The 17,723-nt window shown below is 33.3% G+C and overlaps 1 protein-coding gene across 1 annotated transcript; it reads right to left on the reverse strand.

Annotated features, from left to right (window-relative positions):
* Window positions 1-16,934: 16,934 nt before the first annotated feature.
* LOC120148001 (40S ribosomal protein S4-like) lies at window positions 16,935-17,498 on the reverse strand. The gene has a single exon (XM_039161206.1). The coding sequence runs from the start codon at window positions 17,394-17,396 to the stop codon at window positions 16,935-16,937; it is 462 nt and encodes a 153-aa protein (XP_039017137.1). The 5' UTR covers window positions 17,397-17,498.
* Window positions 17,499-17,723: the final 225 nt, after the last annotated feature.

The following is a 17,723-nucleotide window of genomic DNA, read 5'->3' on the forward strand; positions in this document are numbered from 1 at the left end:
TATGGAAGTGAAGCGAGAATCCAAGGATGCATAACGGAAATCAAATGTCTCCATGAATGATTGAAAATATGGAGGCACATGATATTCTTGTTGAGCTTGTTCCTCGTGTTGTTCCGACTCATCGTCGACTTCGTCAATATCTTGCATTAATTGCTCAAGTTCGGGATCTTCGTTATCTGCTGGAGGAGCTCGTGAAGAACTAGCTCCCGAAGTATCTTTAGAATATCGAACCCATTCATAGGTGTCCTTATTCTTTATCCATCCCGCTCTCGTTAAGGAAAGAAGATTAATTTGTTTCTTGAGAGGAAAGACGGCATCTAGACCTACTCTAAGCCCGACTTTAGAAAATAGATTACTTAGAATGCAACCATAAACTAGAGAGGAACAAAGTTTCTTATTTGGCACTAAGTTTACGATTTCAACGATTTCCGCAAAAATAATCTCAGGAAGATTTATTTTAATACTGTTTTGGAAACAATATAACCACCAAAGATCTAAAGCACGAAGAGTAGAGTAACGACCTCCGGATGGTCGAAACCACCAAGAAATCATTAGATGAAGAAAACAATCATTAAGATCTAAGACACTCGCACTATCCCTTCTTTTATAACGAGAACCTAAAAGTTGTTTTTCATTTGATATACCATCATTATCTAATCCTAATTCATTAGCTATGTAAGCCGAGTCAAGATGGATGAATTGTCCTAGGAGATAGGAACGAACTGCTATGGTTTTGGTTTGAGCTCGATTTTTAATACAAACGACATTAGAATAGAATATGCGAACAAGTTGTTGGTAAACTATAGGTTCAAGGTCACAAAGTTTATCAAATTTCCACTCTTGTAAAAGAGGAAGATATCTAAAATCGATATCTATCATAGCTTGACGAGAAGGGATACGTTCTTCTCTAATTTTGTAAGAGTCAAAATATTGATAATACCAAAAATGATGACTTCTAGGACCAGGATGATTGAAGCATGAGTTTTGGATAGTCATATTAGGATCAACGGGATTAGGAATAGGAATTTCAGGAATAGGAGGAGGATTTGGATGTGGGTTGGATTGACGGTTTGAGCGACTAGATGATGACCTAGCACGTTTAGGATTGGACATGGTTTAGGAAATCGGAATAGAATGGATAACATGCAATTTAGAAAACACATGTATGTAATTCAATCAATCCCAAAACTCAATTGAGTTCTCAATATTTCAAGGTTCTCTAAACCAATCCTAATGGGCAAAGTTTTCGAAAAACTTATTGAAAAACAAGGTTTTGAAAATCAATATATGTATAGTTTTTATAACAACAACGTAATTCAGTCAAAATACAATAATTTTAATTTTTTTATATTTCGAAAATTTCAAAAAATTTGGAAGATTCTTGTGTTTTTGATGAAATTAGTTGTAAAATCTAGTTTCTAATTACTGAACAATCAATGCCCGATCACTATTTCTATCTAGAACTAATTAAAACTAGTCCTATGTTCAAAATCAATGAAATAGAGAGATTAGAAAAATTTACCTTGAAAGATGAGATTGAGTGGATTTTGATGTTGTTTGCACGATTTTAATGATGTTAGCAGGTTTAGGAGATGATATTTTAAGAGAATTCCGATTAAAAACGTTGTTTTGAGGCAAAGTAGAGATAGTAAGAGAGTAGAGAGTGGAAACGGCGGGAAGAGAAGAGAATTTTGGGTTTTAACATTTTAGGGTTCTGCCCGATTTAAAAACTAGAACCCTAAGAGGGTATCGATTCCCTCTGCCCTATAATTCAAAAATCTGTATTTTAAACACTCAAAATGCTAAATTAATCTTCTCTAGTGGTATTGGTAACTCATATATCAAAAATTAATTATGTTCAATCAATAATATTAATCCTTAAACTACATTTGAACATAAAGTTATTTTTTCATCAAGAATCATAAACTCACCCTATCTAATAGTAATGAATGTAATCAGAAATTACTATTTATAAGCATTTTTCATTTAGTCTTAAAAGAGCTAAAATTATTTTAAACACTAAGTGAAGATAGGTCAGTTAAACCTAATTCTCTCCTAAGTGTCAAAAAACGTTCCTTGTCTAAAAGTTTTATAAAGATATCCGCTTATTGATGCAAAGTATCAACAAATTCTAGAACTACATCTTCCTTAGTGACATGGTCTCTAATGAAGTGATGTCTTATTTCAATGTGCTTAGTTCTAGAGTGTTGGATGAGATTTTTAGTGAGACAAATAGCACTAGTATTGTCACACTTGATACGAATGGTACCTACTTCAATTCCATAATCAAAAAGTTGTTATTTTATCCATAAAGCTTGTGCACAACAACTACCAGCTGAAATGTATTTGGCTTCAGTGGTAGATAATGCAACAAATTTTGTTTCTTTGAAAATCAAGAAATCAGCATATTTACCTCCTTCATCTAAGTCAAGCTTTGTTGAAGAGCTCATTGGAGTGTCATGAGGTTTGCCATTTTTCAGTCCAAACTTCTTGAGCATATCTTTGATATACTTAGCTTGATTGATGAAAATTCCATCTTTTCTTTGCTTGATTTGGAGTCGCAAGAAAAATGAGAGCTCCCCCATCATGCTCATTTCGAATTCGCTTTGCATTAGCTTAGAAAATTCTTGGCAAAGAACATCATTAGTAGAACCAAATATTATATCATCAACATAGATTTGAACTACTAATAAATCTTTACCTTTATGCTTTAAAAACAACGTAGTGTCAACCTTCCCTTTTGAAAAACCCTTTTCAATTAAAAAATTTAACAATATTTCATACCAAGCTCTAGGAGATTATTTTAAACCATAAAGTGCTTTTGTCAATTTAAGAACGTGATCCAGAAATTTTGAATCTTCAAAACCTGGAGGTTGTTCCACATACACTTCTTCTTTTATAAAACCATTTAAAAATGCACTTTTAACATCCATTTGATATAGTTTAAATTCATGAAAACATGCAAATGCTAATAACATTCTAATTGCTTCCATCCTAGCTATGGGAGCATATGTTTCATCATAGTCTATGCCCTCTTCTTGAGTATACCCTTGAGCAACAAGTCTAGCCTTGTTTCTCACTATATTACCACTCTCATCAAGCTTATTCCTAAATACCCATCTAGTAACTACAGTAGATTTATTACTAGGTCTTTCAACTAATGTCCATACTTTACTTCTCTCAAATTGATTTAATTCTTCTTGCATAGCCATAATCCAATGTTCATCATTTAATGCTTCTTTAATATTCTTAGGCTCTATGCATGAAATAAATGCAACATAATTACAAATATTTCTAAGAGAAGATCGAGTTGTTACCCCTTTGGATGGATCACCTATAATCTCACCATCCTTGACATAGTTGTACTCTCTTGGATAAGATACTTCCCTTTCTTCAATGGTTGAATTCTCGAGAGGATCATGAGTTTCCTCATCTTTCGTTTCTTCCTTTGATGATGGTTCTCCAATGTCATGCCTAATTCATTTGAAGGTTTAATCGCCTCTTGAGTCGATTCGGGAAGAGTTACATCGATAATCAAAGTCATCAATGGCCTCTACTTCAAACTTCGACTCCGGTCTTGATTCGATGCTCGTCAACAAGCCTCCTTTCTTCAATGGGGCTAACTATGCCTATTGGAAAAATAGGATGATGTACTTCATTCAAGCAAGTGACATGGAAGCATGGAATGTCGTAGAAGAATGATACATCAAGCCTCTCACTCATCCAAGATTGTGGAGTGAAAGAGAGACAAAAATGTTCCAAATCAACTCCAAAGCCATCCATATCATATTTTGGGCTCTTGGACCAGATGAATACGAAAGAGTTTCATCTTGTATAACCACCAAAGAAATATGAGACAAACTTCAAGTCACTCATGAAGGTAACGATGAGATAAAGAAATCTAAAATTAGTATTCTAACGCATAGTGTAACACCCCCAACCCGTATCCGACCCGGATACGAGTCCGAAGTGTCACATTGACTTTTCAAACATTTATTCGTATAAAATAGTGAGTAATTTAAAACTTTTATAACATATAAATGACTCGTTTACATAAAAGACATTTTTATTATTACAAAACCAATCAGAGCATGTATCTTTCACTTATTATTTCCATATAACTATTCGAAACATTTATAAAACGGTTCATAGCTTAAACAATAGATTCTTTTGGAAAACATGCCAACTAGAACTTTATATACTAAAATAAATATTATTCACATTTTCTGATCTGACCTTTAGTAAGGAGAACTGACCTTTCTTGCTCCAAATTGCTCTTTCCTCTTCTCGAAACCTACGTGTAAATCACTTACACGCTAAGTCAAAGACTTAGTGAGGCATATAAACATATAAGGTAAACGTTAACTAATAATCATACCTAAACAATTCTTACTATCATTTCATACCACTCATACTTTTACATGTAACGAATATATGCATACATATATGTCCTTATCATTCATATATCTTATCTCATGTTCCTATGATCTCTTATGTCCATATCATATAACATATACCATAACCAATTGCACATATACATATCATGTCGTGTACACTATATATATACTATCATAAAACACGTACACCCAAGCAATTATATTATCATCTTCATTTCTTTCTTATTTTATCACTATCATTGATTCCTTTCATCACATGGTCTTATAAGTTACCATTTGTACAATCAATATCACCCATGAAATTCCACAAGGAAACAAACATATTATCATATTATTTTATTAATATTATTTATTTAATAGCCCATGATACTCATGTGAGAACTAAAGATATGCGAGTACATAGAGGTTGTGCACTAACGCTGTCACCACAGCTCATATAATTGCACCGAAGTGCCACATATAATTGCACCGAAGTGCCGCGTAGAATTGCACCGTAGTGCCATATAACAATGTCCATAAGGACCACATATCATTCCTTAAGAATCATATACATATGCTAGGGATCAAGTATGTGTCTCACTAGACTTCACACATGTTCCTAAGAATACATATATATCCCGAAGGACCACAATGTCCCGAAGGACCACATATCATTCCTTAAGAATCATATACATATGCTAGGGATCAAGTATGTGTCTCACCAGACTTCACACATGTTCCAAACAATATATATATGCCCCGAAGGACCACATATCATTCCTTAAGAATCATATACATATGCCAAGGATCAAGTATGTGTCTCACCAGACTTCACACATGTTCCAAAGAATACATATATGTCCCGAAGGACCACATAGACCCTTGACTCTTGGCATGCCAACTATACCCCTAGCTCTCATGACACATAACATGGGCATTATCTTTTATATCCTTTTTCATATTCATGTAACCATATCATATATTCATATAAGCTCATGGTTTCATTCACATATACATGTAATCACGTAGTTTCTTTCATGTAATTCATGTCACTTTTCATATGAATTCATATTCATATGTCACATAGGATTCACCCTCATGTATCACATATACTTTCTCTTTCATATGGCTCATAACATTTCTCATGTGTTCATATGACATGTAACTCATTGTCATCTTATCATGTTATCACATAAACATATCATCTTACAATACATACAAAACATATCAATACCTATATTCACATATACCTATCACTTCATTATCCTTATTATTATTCTTATCATCACCATTAATCCCTTTTACTTACCATATTCATATCAATAACACATATACCCATGCACACATATAAATCATAACAAATACATACTTCTATGAATTCATGTTTTTCACTATTGGAAATAGACTTATCACAAGTCTTATTTTCCCTTGAACCTCATATACTAGAGAATGTGCACTCACCTTAGCTTTGCTTTGATTCGATTATAATCCTTCAATTGATCCGGAACGGGATCACGTTCTATATCTACATCATCATACATAGATCTATATTAGTATTATAACTAATATACTCTAATGGTTTACTCTTTAGACCAAGAGAAAAGTCAATTTCATCTTTTAATGAAGGTATGCATCGATGCACTACTGATGCATCGGCGCATAAAATGTATTCAATGTTGTATTATTACTGGGATGCATCGATGCATGCCTTATGCATCGATGCACTAATTGCATTCGATGTTTCCTTATTAATGGGATGCATCGATGCACTACTTATGCATCGATGCACAAATTACATTCGATGTATTTATTTTAAAAGAGTGCATCGATGCACTACCAATGCATCGATACACCTCCAAACAATTTCTGGGTTTTAACATTGATGCATCGGTGCACTATGAATATGCATCGATGCACTCTGCCCAGAACCTCTTTTTGAACCCGAAAAATCCTTCTTTTTGGATTAAATCCTTCATATTTCAACCCCTTTCATATTCCTAACTTTCATATACATAATTAAACTCATTAATATTCATTTATCTCATCTTTAACCTTAATATCCTCTCCTCTTTAGGAATTTCAAGAATCATACCCTATTTTCCACATGTTTCAAATCCAATTTTAACACTTAATACTTCTTAATTAAGCTGATGGCAAGTCAAATCCAACTTTAGAACTTCAAAAACCTTTCTATAACAAAAGTTCATTTATAAACCCTTAATAGAAATTCCTTTCTTATTCTATCTCTTTGGTGTTTTAAACTTATATAAGCTTTCCTTAAGCTTATATAACCCTCAAAGACTCAAATCCAACTTAAAACTTTCAAGAAATCAAAAGCTAAATCAAACTTACCTTTGCTCTTGGCTTCCACGTGAAGAAGAAGAAGAAAGGAGAAGAGAATTCTGGAGAATTCTCTCCCTTTCCATGTGAATATAATTCCATTTTTTTCCTTAAATGATCAAATGACCATTTTACCCTTTATTTCCTTTAATAATTACTAAATAACCTTCATCATATATATCCAATAATCATTGAACTACTTCATTCTTCTACTTTAGTCATCAAATTCTGAAACTTTACAATTTGGTCACTAACCCATAATTTGGGATGTTACAAATCTCCCCTCCTTTTAAAAAAATTCGTCCTCGAATTTTCACTGCACATCCTGAAAAGGACATATCTTCTAACGTTCACATGCTGCTTTCTGAACTTAATCTTTTGTATCATCTTTAATAACTTGGTTCTTATCTTTTCAATTATTCGACTACCTTTTTACTTTATATCTCCTATCATGTCACTTATCAGATAGACAATAACATTAATTCTTATTACTTAAACTCATAAATCAATCAAATTCCTTGTCAATCTTCAATTGTCTTTCAAGAATCACCAAACTTTTATTTCATCCTTACTTGACTGACTCCAAAACTTCCTTAATACATATAAATCTTTATTCATTTCTCTGACTACATCCACTTGACCAAGAAACATAACCTTAAATCTTCATCATAACTGATTAAACATACACTTTGCATAACTAAACAATTTCTCATATTACCTGACATACCTTTCTTACTTCTGGTTAAACTTATAACCTATATCTCAACATAATCTTTATCACATCTAATTCTTTAAACTTCATCCTTTTATTTTCTTCATAACTCAAAATATTCTTATACGCCAATCATATCTTTCTTTCATGTTCACATACTCTTTTCCTATCACTTAAACTTATCTCTGATTACCAGTCTTTATTATATCTTTATAATTTTACTAATCAACTTCACTTATACAAAACCTCATTCTTATCGTATCTTTCTTGTATTTTCTTCCTTTAAAATTTTCTTTAAAACACATAAATATTTATCTCCTTGCCTATATCATATCTATATGATCAAAATATACAACCACATCCAGATTCGTATCTCATTTGATTAACTTACTTTATGTTTCCTTCAAATCTGATAATTCTAACATCCATGCCATTACAGCTAATTAATAACAACTTTTCAATCTAGGGCGTAAGCCCTGATCAAATTAATCTTACACATCATTTCAGTTAAAGTCAACCCAGTGTAATTCACTTATTGAACCCATAATCTCATTCATATACAGTATTATGCCTTGTCTCCTTTATTACCTTCATCGAACCATTCATAAACATTCTTTGCAGTCGGAATTATTTCAACAATAGTTTACTCAACTAATCAAATAAACATTCAATCTCATACACCATTTCACTTCCATTATTCAAGCTTAACATTCTAACTTCCTTTATTTATAAACTGATCATTGATGTACCCATACTTAAACTCTTCTTATCAATCCTTAGTTTTACTCAAACATTTGAATCCTCACTTCCTTCACTCTATCACTTTACTATAATCACAGTATACAACTGTATCCAGATTCACTTCATATTTGGTTATCATAACCTACCATATCTTGAAATCTTGTAATTTCAATACATTCTGTCCCATAATCTTGTTAACACACGCTAACTCTTTCCATTTTAAATACAAAAACAGTATCTACCTCACTTGATACATTTAAAATACTTCTTATCCTTCACATTATTTAATTTCTAGAAAAACACTTAATCCATTCCTTGATCTTTATCCATTTATCCTTTTATAATCCGCATTGTCTTATACATAACTAAACCATATCATGTTCTTCATAATCCCATGCTCTTTTATATCACATATATTTATCCATAACTATCACTCCTTATCACATTTTCATTACTTTGATAGTAAACTTTACTCGCACAAAACCTTATTCTTTACCATTCTTATACTTATGTTTTCTTCACTTGTTTAAAAAAAATCACCAGATTTCAATACTTTTTCTGCTTCGATTTACATAACTTCTAAAAGAGCTTTTAACCCAATTCACAAGGGTTGTCTTTAACCCTGACTTATCCTCAATTAACTCTTTGTTTAATCTTTCAAGATCAACCCTACTGTTGGAGTCTGTCGAACTCTCATCTGATTTGATTCTCTGACGGAGAATACAACTAATTCATGTCTGGTTTAAAGTTGAACCAGAATCTCTACCTTTCTTTGATGGTGCTAAAATTCTATGAAGCACTAATTCTCTTAATCATCTAAGATTTTATTTCTCCAAACTTTTCGTTCTGAGCTTTTTCTCTTTAAAGCATTAACACAATTAAACATTTCTTGAAACGATAACAAATTCAAAACCAGTAACACTCTTTTAATTTAAGGCGCAAGTCCTAACAAAATATCACATGTATCATTTTTAGTCGGAATTAACTCAGCAGCAATTCTGCTTAGCTTAATAAACTTATAATCATACTCATACAAGGTAAAATTCCCTTGTTTCAAGCTCGTGTATTCCAGTTTCATCTGTCTTATAAACTGGTCATCAATGCACTTATTCTTGAACTCTTATACAATTCTAATCACATCATTTAATCTTTTAACGTTCTTATGGTGACAATTGTCCACCATACTCTAACTTACCAAAGTAGTAACAAAACTACTCAATTCAACATCTCCACTTTGAAGAAATGAAAACCTTCTATCATATCATTCAACCAAAGGTCTATAACAATAGAACATTCCTCAAATCCACCCTTGAACTTGGGTGCTCGCAACTTTATCAACTAATTTGATACATTCATTCTATGAGTTAAAAAAAATATAAATTGAAAACACATCAGAACATTCTTCAATCATGAAGAAAAATTTTCCAAATTTTATACAGGCATTTCCTGAGGTGTTCGCTCTTCTCCCTGCCTGGCCAGGGCAGGTGAATGCTATTACCTTCAGGTTTATTATATTTCACTTCTTTCGAAGCTCTTATTATCATACTTCTATTATCACATAATAATCTATTTTTTATTAGCAAGACAACATACTCCTTACACTATCAGATCAGAATTTTTCACTTTAAGTTGGCATGTACACTTTTTAAAACACTTCTGACTTCGATTTAAGCCTAGAATCGGCTAAACCGTAGCTCTGATACCATTAAATGTAACACCCCCAACCCGTATCTGACCCGGATACGAGTCCGAAGTGTCACATTGACTTTTCAAACATTTATTCGTATAAAATAGTGAGTAATTTAAAACTTTTATAACATATAAATGACTCGTTTACATAAAAGACATTTTCATTATTACAAAACCAATCAGAGCATGTATCTTTCACTTATTATTTCCATATAACTATTCGAAACATTTATAAAACGGTTCATAGCTTAAACAATAAATTCTTTTGGAAAACATGCCAACTAGAACTTTATATACTAAAATACATATTATTCACATCTTTTCTGATCTGACCTTTAGTAAGGAGAACTGACCTTTCTTGCTCCAAATTGCTCTTTCCTCTTCTCGAAACTTACGTGTAAATCACTTACACGCTAAGTCAAAGACTTAGTGAGGCATATAAACATATAAGGTAAACGGTAACTAATAATCATACCTAAACAATTCTTACTATCATTTCATACCACTCATACTTTTACATGTAACGAATATATGCATACATATATGTCCTTATCATTCATATATCTTATCTCATGTTCCTATGATCTCTTATGTCCATATCATATAACATATACCATAACCAATTGCACATATACATATCATGTCGTGTACACTATATATATACTATCATAAAACACGTACACCCAAGCAATTATATTATCATCTTCATTTCTTTCTTATTTTATCACTATCATTGATTCCTTTCATCACATGGTCTTATAAGTTACCATTTGTACAATCAATATCACCCATGAAATTCCACAAGGAAACAAACATATTATCATATTATTTTATTAATATTATTTATTTAATAGCCCATGATACTCATGTGAGAACTAAAGATATGCGAGTACATAGAGGTTGTGCACTAACGCTGTCACCACAGCTCATATAATTGCACCGAAGTGCCACATATAATTGCACCGAAGTGCCGCGTAGAATTGCACCGTAGTGCCATATAATAATGTCCATAAGGACCACATATCATTCCTTAAGAATCATATACATATGCTAGGGATCAAGAATGTGTCTCACCAGACTTCACATATGTTCCAAAGAATACATATATGTCCCGAAAGACCACATATCATTCCTTAAGAATCATATACATATGCCAAAGATCAAGTATGTGTCTCACCAGACTTCACACATGTTCCAAAGAATACATATATGTCCCGAAGGACCACATAGACCCTCGACTCTTGGCATGCCAACTATACCTCTAGCTCTCATGACACATAACATGGGCATTATCTTTTATATCCTTTTTCATATTCATGTAACCATATCATATATTCATATAAGCTCATGGTTTCATTCACATATACATGTAATCACGTAGTTTCTTTCATGTAATTCATGTCACTTTCCACGTGAAGAAGAAGAAGAAAGGAGAAAAGAATTCTGGAGAATTCTCTCCCTTTCCACGTGAATATAATTCCATTTTTTTCCTTAAATGATCAAATGACCATTTTACCCTTTATTTACTTTAATAATTACTAAATAACCTTCATCATATATATCCAATAATCATTGAACTACTTCATTCTTCTACTTTAGTCATCAAATTCTGAAACTTTACAATTTGGTCACTAACCCATAATTTGGGATGTTACACATAGCTATGAAAATTTCAAGATGAAACCAAATGAAGATATCAAAGCTATGATGGATAGATTCTCAACGATTGTCAATGGTATCAAATCATATGGAGAGATCATTTCAAATGAAAAGCTTGTGAGGAAGTTAGTTTACTCCCTTCCAAAATCATGGCAATCAAAGAAGACGGCAATCATTGAGTCTAAGGACCTAACGTCCTTAACTCTTGAAGAGTTAATCGGTTCACTCCTCACTCATGAAATGATGCTTGAAGATGAGGTGGACCTCGATAAGATTGAAGAGACACCAAAGGAGAAGGAGAAGAAGAAAAACATTGGAGTTGCTCTCAAATTCACAAAAGATGAGAGTGATTCGGATGAAGATAATGATGATGATGAAATGGCATTGTTTGCCAAACGGTTCAGAAAAATGATGAGACCTTACCGAGGAAGAAAATTCAAACGAAATGAAGGCCTCAAAAATGAACCAAAAGAGAAGGACCCAATCATTTGCTATGAATGCAAAAAGCCTGGGCATGTCAAATATGATTGCCCATAATTGAAGAGAAAGGGTCAATCAATGAATAAGCACAAGGCTCATGTGGCTACATGGAGCGATGAAGAAGGTTCCGATGAAGAGAAACAAGAAGTAGCAAACTTGTGCTTAATGACATTCGGGGAAGATTCTAAGGTAACCTCTAACTCATCTAATTTTGATGATTTATCCTATGATGAGTTATTAGCGGAATATAATGGGCTGGCTTCGGATTATGAGAAATTGTTTTTAAAATATAAAAATGATATTTCAAAATTGAAAAATGAAAATAAACTCATATCCAAAACAAACAACGATCTTGAAAGTAAAATCAAAGATTTGCAAATCAAACTAGAAGAGTTTGAAAAGAAAATTTTGGATTTGAAAAATTTACTTTCAAAGGTCAATGGTGATCATCAAAAGAAAATTGATGATCTTAAAGCTTCTTTTGATAAAGTTGAAACAAAACATTTTGAAAATGGAGAAAATTCAAAATCCAACTTTGTTAGAAAAAGTTTTAAAAACTACAATCATAGAGGTCCCCAAAGAACCTCTAATAAAAAAATCGTTAGAAGTATATGGGTTTCTAAAGAGCTCATTACTACTAAAGATAAGGATATCCTACACAAATGGATACCTAAGGGGACTAGGATTTTGGAAACTAATGAATATGGACCCAAAAGAATTTGGGTACCAAAAATCAAGTAGGAAAAGGAGCATTTCTACAAGGCACGGGAAACAAATCTAAATTCATGGTACCTTGATAGTGGATGCTCGAGACACATGACCGGGGACAAAAACCGGTTCATAGAGCTTAACGCCAAAAATGGAGGAGAAGTGACTTTTGGTGATGATTCAAAAGGTCACATTGAAGGTATAGGTACAATAGGTAATACCTTTTCCATACAAATTAAAAATGTGTTATATATGAATGGATTAAAGCATAATCTCTTGATTATTAGTCAATTATGTGATAAGGGATTCAATGTCATATTTGAAACTAATGGTTGTAAAGTCATTGACATTGCATCTAATAGGATTATGCTTGTTGGTTATAGAATAGGAAACATATACATGGTGCATTTAGACTCTATAGAAATGACTAATTTATGCCTAGTTGCAAAGGATGAGCATGATAGTTGGTTATGGAATAGGAGACTAGGACATGCTAGCATGAGTGTTTTGCAACGGTTAGTTCAAGGAGAATTGGTTCGAGGGCTGTCTAAACTAAAATTTGATAATGATAAAATATGTGATGCTTGTGCTAAAGGAAAACAAAAGCGAGTTTCTTTTAAATTCATTAATGATGTGTCAACTAGTAGAGTATTACAATTGATCCATATAGATCTTTTTGGGCCAACTAGGACTACTAGCTTGGGTGGAAAACAATATGCATTTGTCTTGGTAGATGACTACTCTAGATATACTTGGGTTATATTCTTAAGTACTAAAGATGAATCATTAGAAAATTTCATCACATTTTCAAAAGTAATCCAAAATGAAAAAGGTTACTCTATCACTAGTGTTAGAAGTGATCATGGCACTGAATTTGAAAATCTTGGACTTAATGAGTTTTGTAATTCTAATGGTATTAGCCATAATTTTTCAGCACCTAGAACCCCTTAACAAAATGGAGTTGTTGAGAGGAAAAATCGAACTTTAGAAGAAATGGCTAGAACCATGCTTTGTGAAAATAATTTGCCAAAATATTTTTGGACGGAAGCCACAAATACCGCTTTTTATGTTGTAAATCGAGTAATGATTAGGCCAATTTTAAAGAAAACTCCATATAAAATTTTCAAAAATAAAAAGCCTAACATTAGCTATTTTCATCCTTTTGGATATAAATATTTTGTTTTAAACAACGGTAAAGAAAACCTTGGCAAATTCTTTTTCAAAATTAAAATTCTTTTAATTTAATTTGTTATATCGAAACATCAAAATGTTTTCAACAGTTAATATCATGGCCTTCAGGATATAGGGCCTCTTTTCTCAGATCATTCTGGCAGGCTTAGCCCTACAATCAATTTATCAGGCTCCCACTGTACTGATTTCAGTTTTTTTAATTGTTAAAATATTTCTTCCATGTGGTGTCACGTGATTAAGAACACTGCATCAAATCCTCCATGAAGAAATTTCATGTTTATAAAAATGCTTAAAAATGAAATGTAGATGCAAAAATGCATGAAATGCTCGAGACATTGATCCGAAAACATGTCTGATATCATAAATAATCCTTATTGGGGACAAAAGTGTTTTATCTTTTAAGAGACAAAAATATCCTGACAGCTTCTGACATGTTGACTAGTCTTCAGCCTTCGTCTGTCACCGGTTGAATAACATGTCGAACCGCTCCGGCTTCTCTGGATGAACCGTGCAAATGTTGAGTTACTTTTTGTACTGGTCCTAGAAGTCTCGAATCACTGCATCTATGGCATTCATATTTTGTTGAATATGTTCCCAACGAATACGTCATTGAAGCCCTCAATTGATAGGAACTATGCGAAGTTCATTTGTCTGTTTCTTGAATTCGTCAACAATGGTCTCCAATTTCAGCTATCGTTTTACCATTGTTGTCTTTGAAGGGACTCCTAATATTAGTAACCTTCATCTTGCCCATGCAACCTCTACCAGTTAGTTCATCAAAGATAAACTTTTGTTGTGCTTGATGTAGACCCGGCTCATTTTGAGTCCTTTATAATGCAGCAGAGTGATATACTCTTCAATTGTGGGCACCACGTCTTCTGGATTGAATATGACACATAGTCGACTTGTAGATTGTCCTCTGCATTTTTCATCTCTTGTATTACAACCTCTTTGTCTATTAAAACAAATTATTTATGTTTAACAAACACGTTTTTAGTGTATCAACACCTCTTTTGAATGATGCAAATGATGAAAAAATAAAAAAATGAAAAGAGTTAGTGAGGTAAAGATAATAATAAAAAACAATCATGAAAATAAAAGTCCTACCCCACATGCTTATTATTCCTACCCGGGATTGATCTCTATCCTGCATGCTAATTTCAAACAAATCCTAACCGCATATTTGTCTAGTTCGTATGCTTTGAACATAAAGTAAAGCAGAAAATAATTCAAGCATCCTAGGTTTTGAAATGAGGTTTTGGGGTGGACTCTAATTCCCTATACTCTCACGGTTTAGGTTCTAAAAAGGTACCCGAGTTCTCCTTGCTGGTGCCACTTTGGGCTTGCCAGACCCTTTGTCCTAAGCCCATTACAAGCTTATGTGGACTAAGTTAAATTCGAGAGGAAATATTCCCTTATTTCCGTACGGTGAATAAATTCACACGAAGACATAAGGTATATGAATCCCGAAGGTTACTTGCTAGGCCCACACGGAGAATAAATTCTCACGAAGGTGTCGCTTTCACCCTCACTTAAAAAGGGTTTAGAGCTTGGGTATAAAGCCTGTTGAAAATATTTTGATATTTCGATATAACAAATTAAGTTAAATGAATTTTAAGATTTTCCAAAAGATTTTCTAAGTATATTCGATATAATTATTCGAATATCAAAATATTACTCCAAATCTTTCAAATGTCATTTTTAATCGATTTCCTATGAGGGGGTACCGATTCCCCCCACGCTCCAAGTTGTTTTATTAATTGATTCTCATCTCCAAACGGCTCCAAAACATCCCCAACAGCTATATACGACTTCAAATACATTCCAAGCTATAAATACAAGCTAAGGACACTTGAAGAAACAAGTGAACAACCATCCAAGCAATCAAACACAAGAGAAGAGTTTTTCATTCTTATTTCATCTTTCTTTTGTAAATATTTTGTTCTTGTGAGCTTAATTCTTGTAAACACCTACCTTAGAGAGGTTTTCTTGTTTACATTTCTTATCCTTTTGTAAATGGGAAAGATTCTAGCTAATCCCGTGTAGAAGCTAGGGAAAGGTTCTAGTTTAGCCCGGAAAAACTAGGGAGTTTGTAAGGTTACTCTTTATCCTCAAAAGAAAGAACAAATTAGTGAATTTGTTGGAAAATCCTTGGTGAGGAGCTAAGGTACTGGACGTAGACTTTGGTTGAGAAAGTCAAACCACTATAAATCGTTGGGCAATTCTCTATCTTTCAATCTCCTTACTCCCTAAACACAAAATCGTTCCGACCCCTCTTTGTAAATCGTTCCGATTATCGATTCAAGCTTCCAAAAATCCTAACAGAGCCTGAGATGAAAATTTTGAAAATCTGAAATCATTGAAAAAATGTTAGTACAACTATTTATATGAAAAAATAATCAAAGACAAATAATTAGAATCGAATAAATAAATTAAAACTTAAATTTGTAATTTTCGCTCAAAAAGACAACCGGAAATTAATTTCGACCTGACTCGCTTACCTGTCCCCAGCGGAGTCGTCAAGCTGTCGGAGTCGCCAAGCTGTCGGAGTCGTCTTTCGGGTGGGCCCCGGAGTTGGGCTACTACTTGTATTAAACGAATTGGAGTTGCCACCGACCATTTTAAAAACATATAGGTAGATCGGACACCATTTTACTTGATTTGTGTTTTACCATAAACGTGTCAGATTCGGGAGTCGATTATGGTCAATGAAGGATTAACACCCTTGAACCGCCCTTTCGGTACCAATTAATTTATCGGTTATCTTTAATTGCGAAATTTAAAATTTAAAAATTTGATTCGAATTAATTTTGATCGATTGAAAACATCCCTAGAAAGTTAAAAATGTTAGATTATAAAAAATAGAAATAAATATGAAAAAAAGAAAAAAATATTAATATAATAATAATAACAAAATAAATACAATAGATAATAAAGATAAATAAAAGTTAGTAAAAAAGGGAAAAATAAAAAAACTAAAAAACCAAATACACGTGTGTTACATGCAAATGGGTTTAGCTATTAAAACATGATCCCATTTATAATATATTTAAAGGGTAGTGGATAGTAAGCCCATCATATGTATTGAGGTATATACCTTTCTGGCCAAATTGGACAGATCGAACCTTGCACAGCTTAAACTTGCTTTCATCACCAGTGATGGCATAAAGACGAATACGTCCTTTGGTGTCATAAAGGAGACGGAAGTCCTCATTTGTTTTAGGAATGGACACAACATCCATGAAACCACCAGGATAGGTCTTATCCGTGCGAACCTTCTCATCCACCATAACATTTCTCTGCATGAGAATAGCAACAACTTCTCTGTATGTGAGAGCATACTTCAATCTGTTACGGATAACGAGAATCAGTGGCAAGCATTCCCTGGATTTGTGTGGTCCAGATGATGGCTTTAGTGCAAAGGCACCACCCAGTTTGTCTAGCATCCAATGCCTAGGGGCATTGAGCCTCTTCAAATGTTTCTTCAACTCTCTAGCCATCCTGGTGAAATACGACTGATTTAGCTCAAAGGCTGGTTTCGATGGTAGACCGCTTTTGAAAGAAGATGGTGTGTGATGCTAGTAGAACCCCCCCCCCCACTCTCTCCATTTCTCTCTCTCTTTCAAGAATCAAACAGAAAAAAAATAAAGTTTGGATATAAGTTTGTGGATCTGAGACTAAGAATGTTTGCCTTCGCTTGGTCTCCCCCTTTTAGTTAGGTTAATGGAAAGAATTTATAGACTTGTGCAGGAAGACAGGTGTGGGAAAGTGGTTGCCTTGGAAGTGGAGAAATGGGGACAACGTGGTTGAGATAATGGTGGGGGTAG

This window comes from Hibiscus syriacus, unplaced genomic scaffold (assembly GCF_006381635.1).
Source record: "Hibiscus syriacus cultivar Baekdansim isolate YM2019G1 unplaced genomic scaffold, ASM638163v2 tig00002655_pilon, whole genome shotgun sequence".
NCBI classification, from domain to species: Eukaryota; Viridiplantae; Streptophyta; class Magnoliopsida; order Malvales; family Malvaceae; genus Hibiscus; species Hibiscus syriacus.

Coding starts and splice junctions, on each gene's coding strand:
- LOC120148001 (XM_039161206.1), bottom strand. CDS start 17,396: ATGGCTAGAGAGTTGAAGAAACATTTGAAGAGGCTCAATGCCCCTAGG.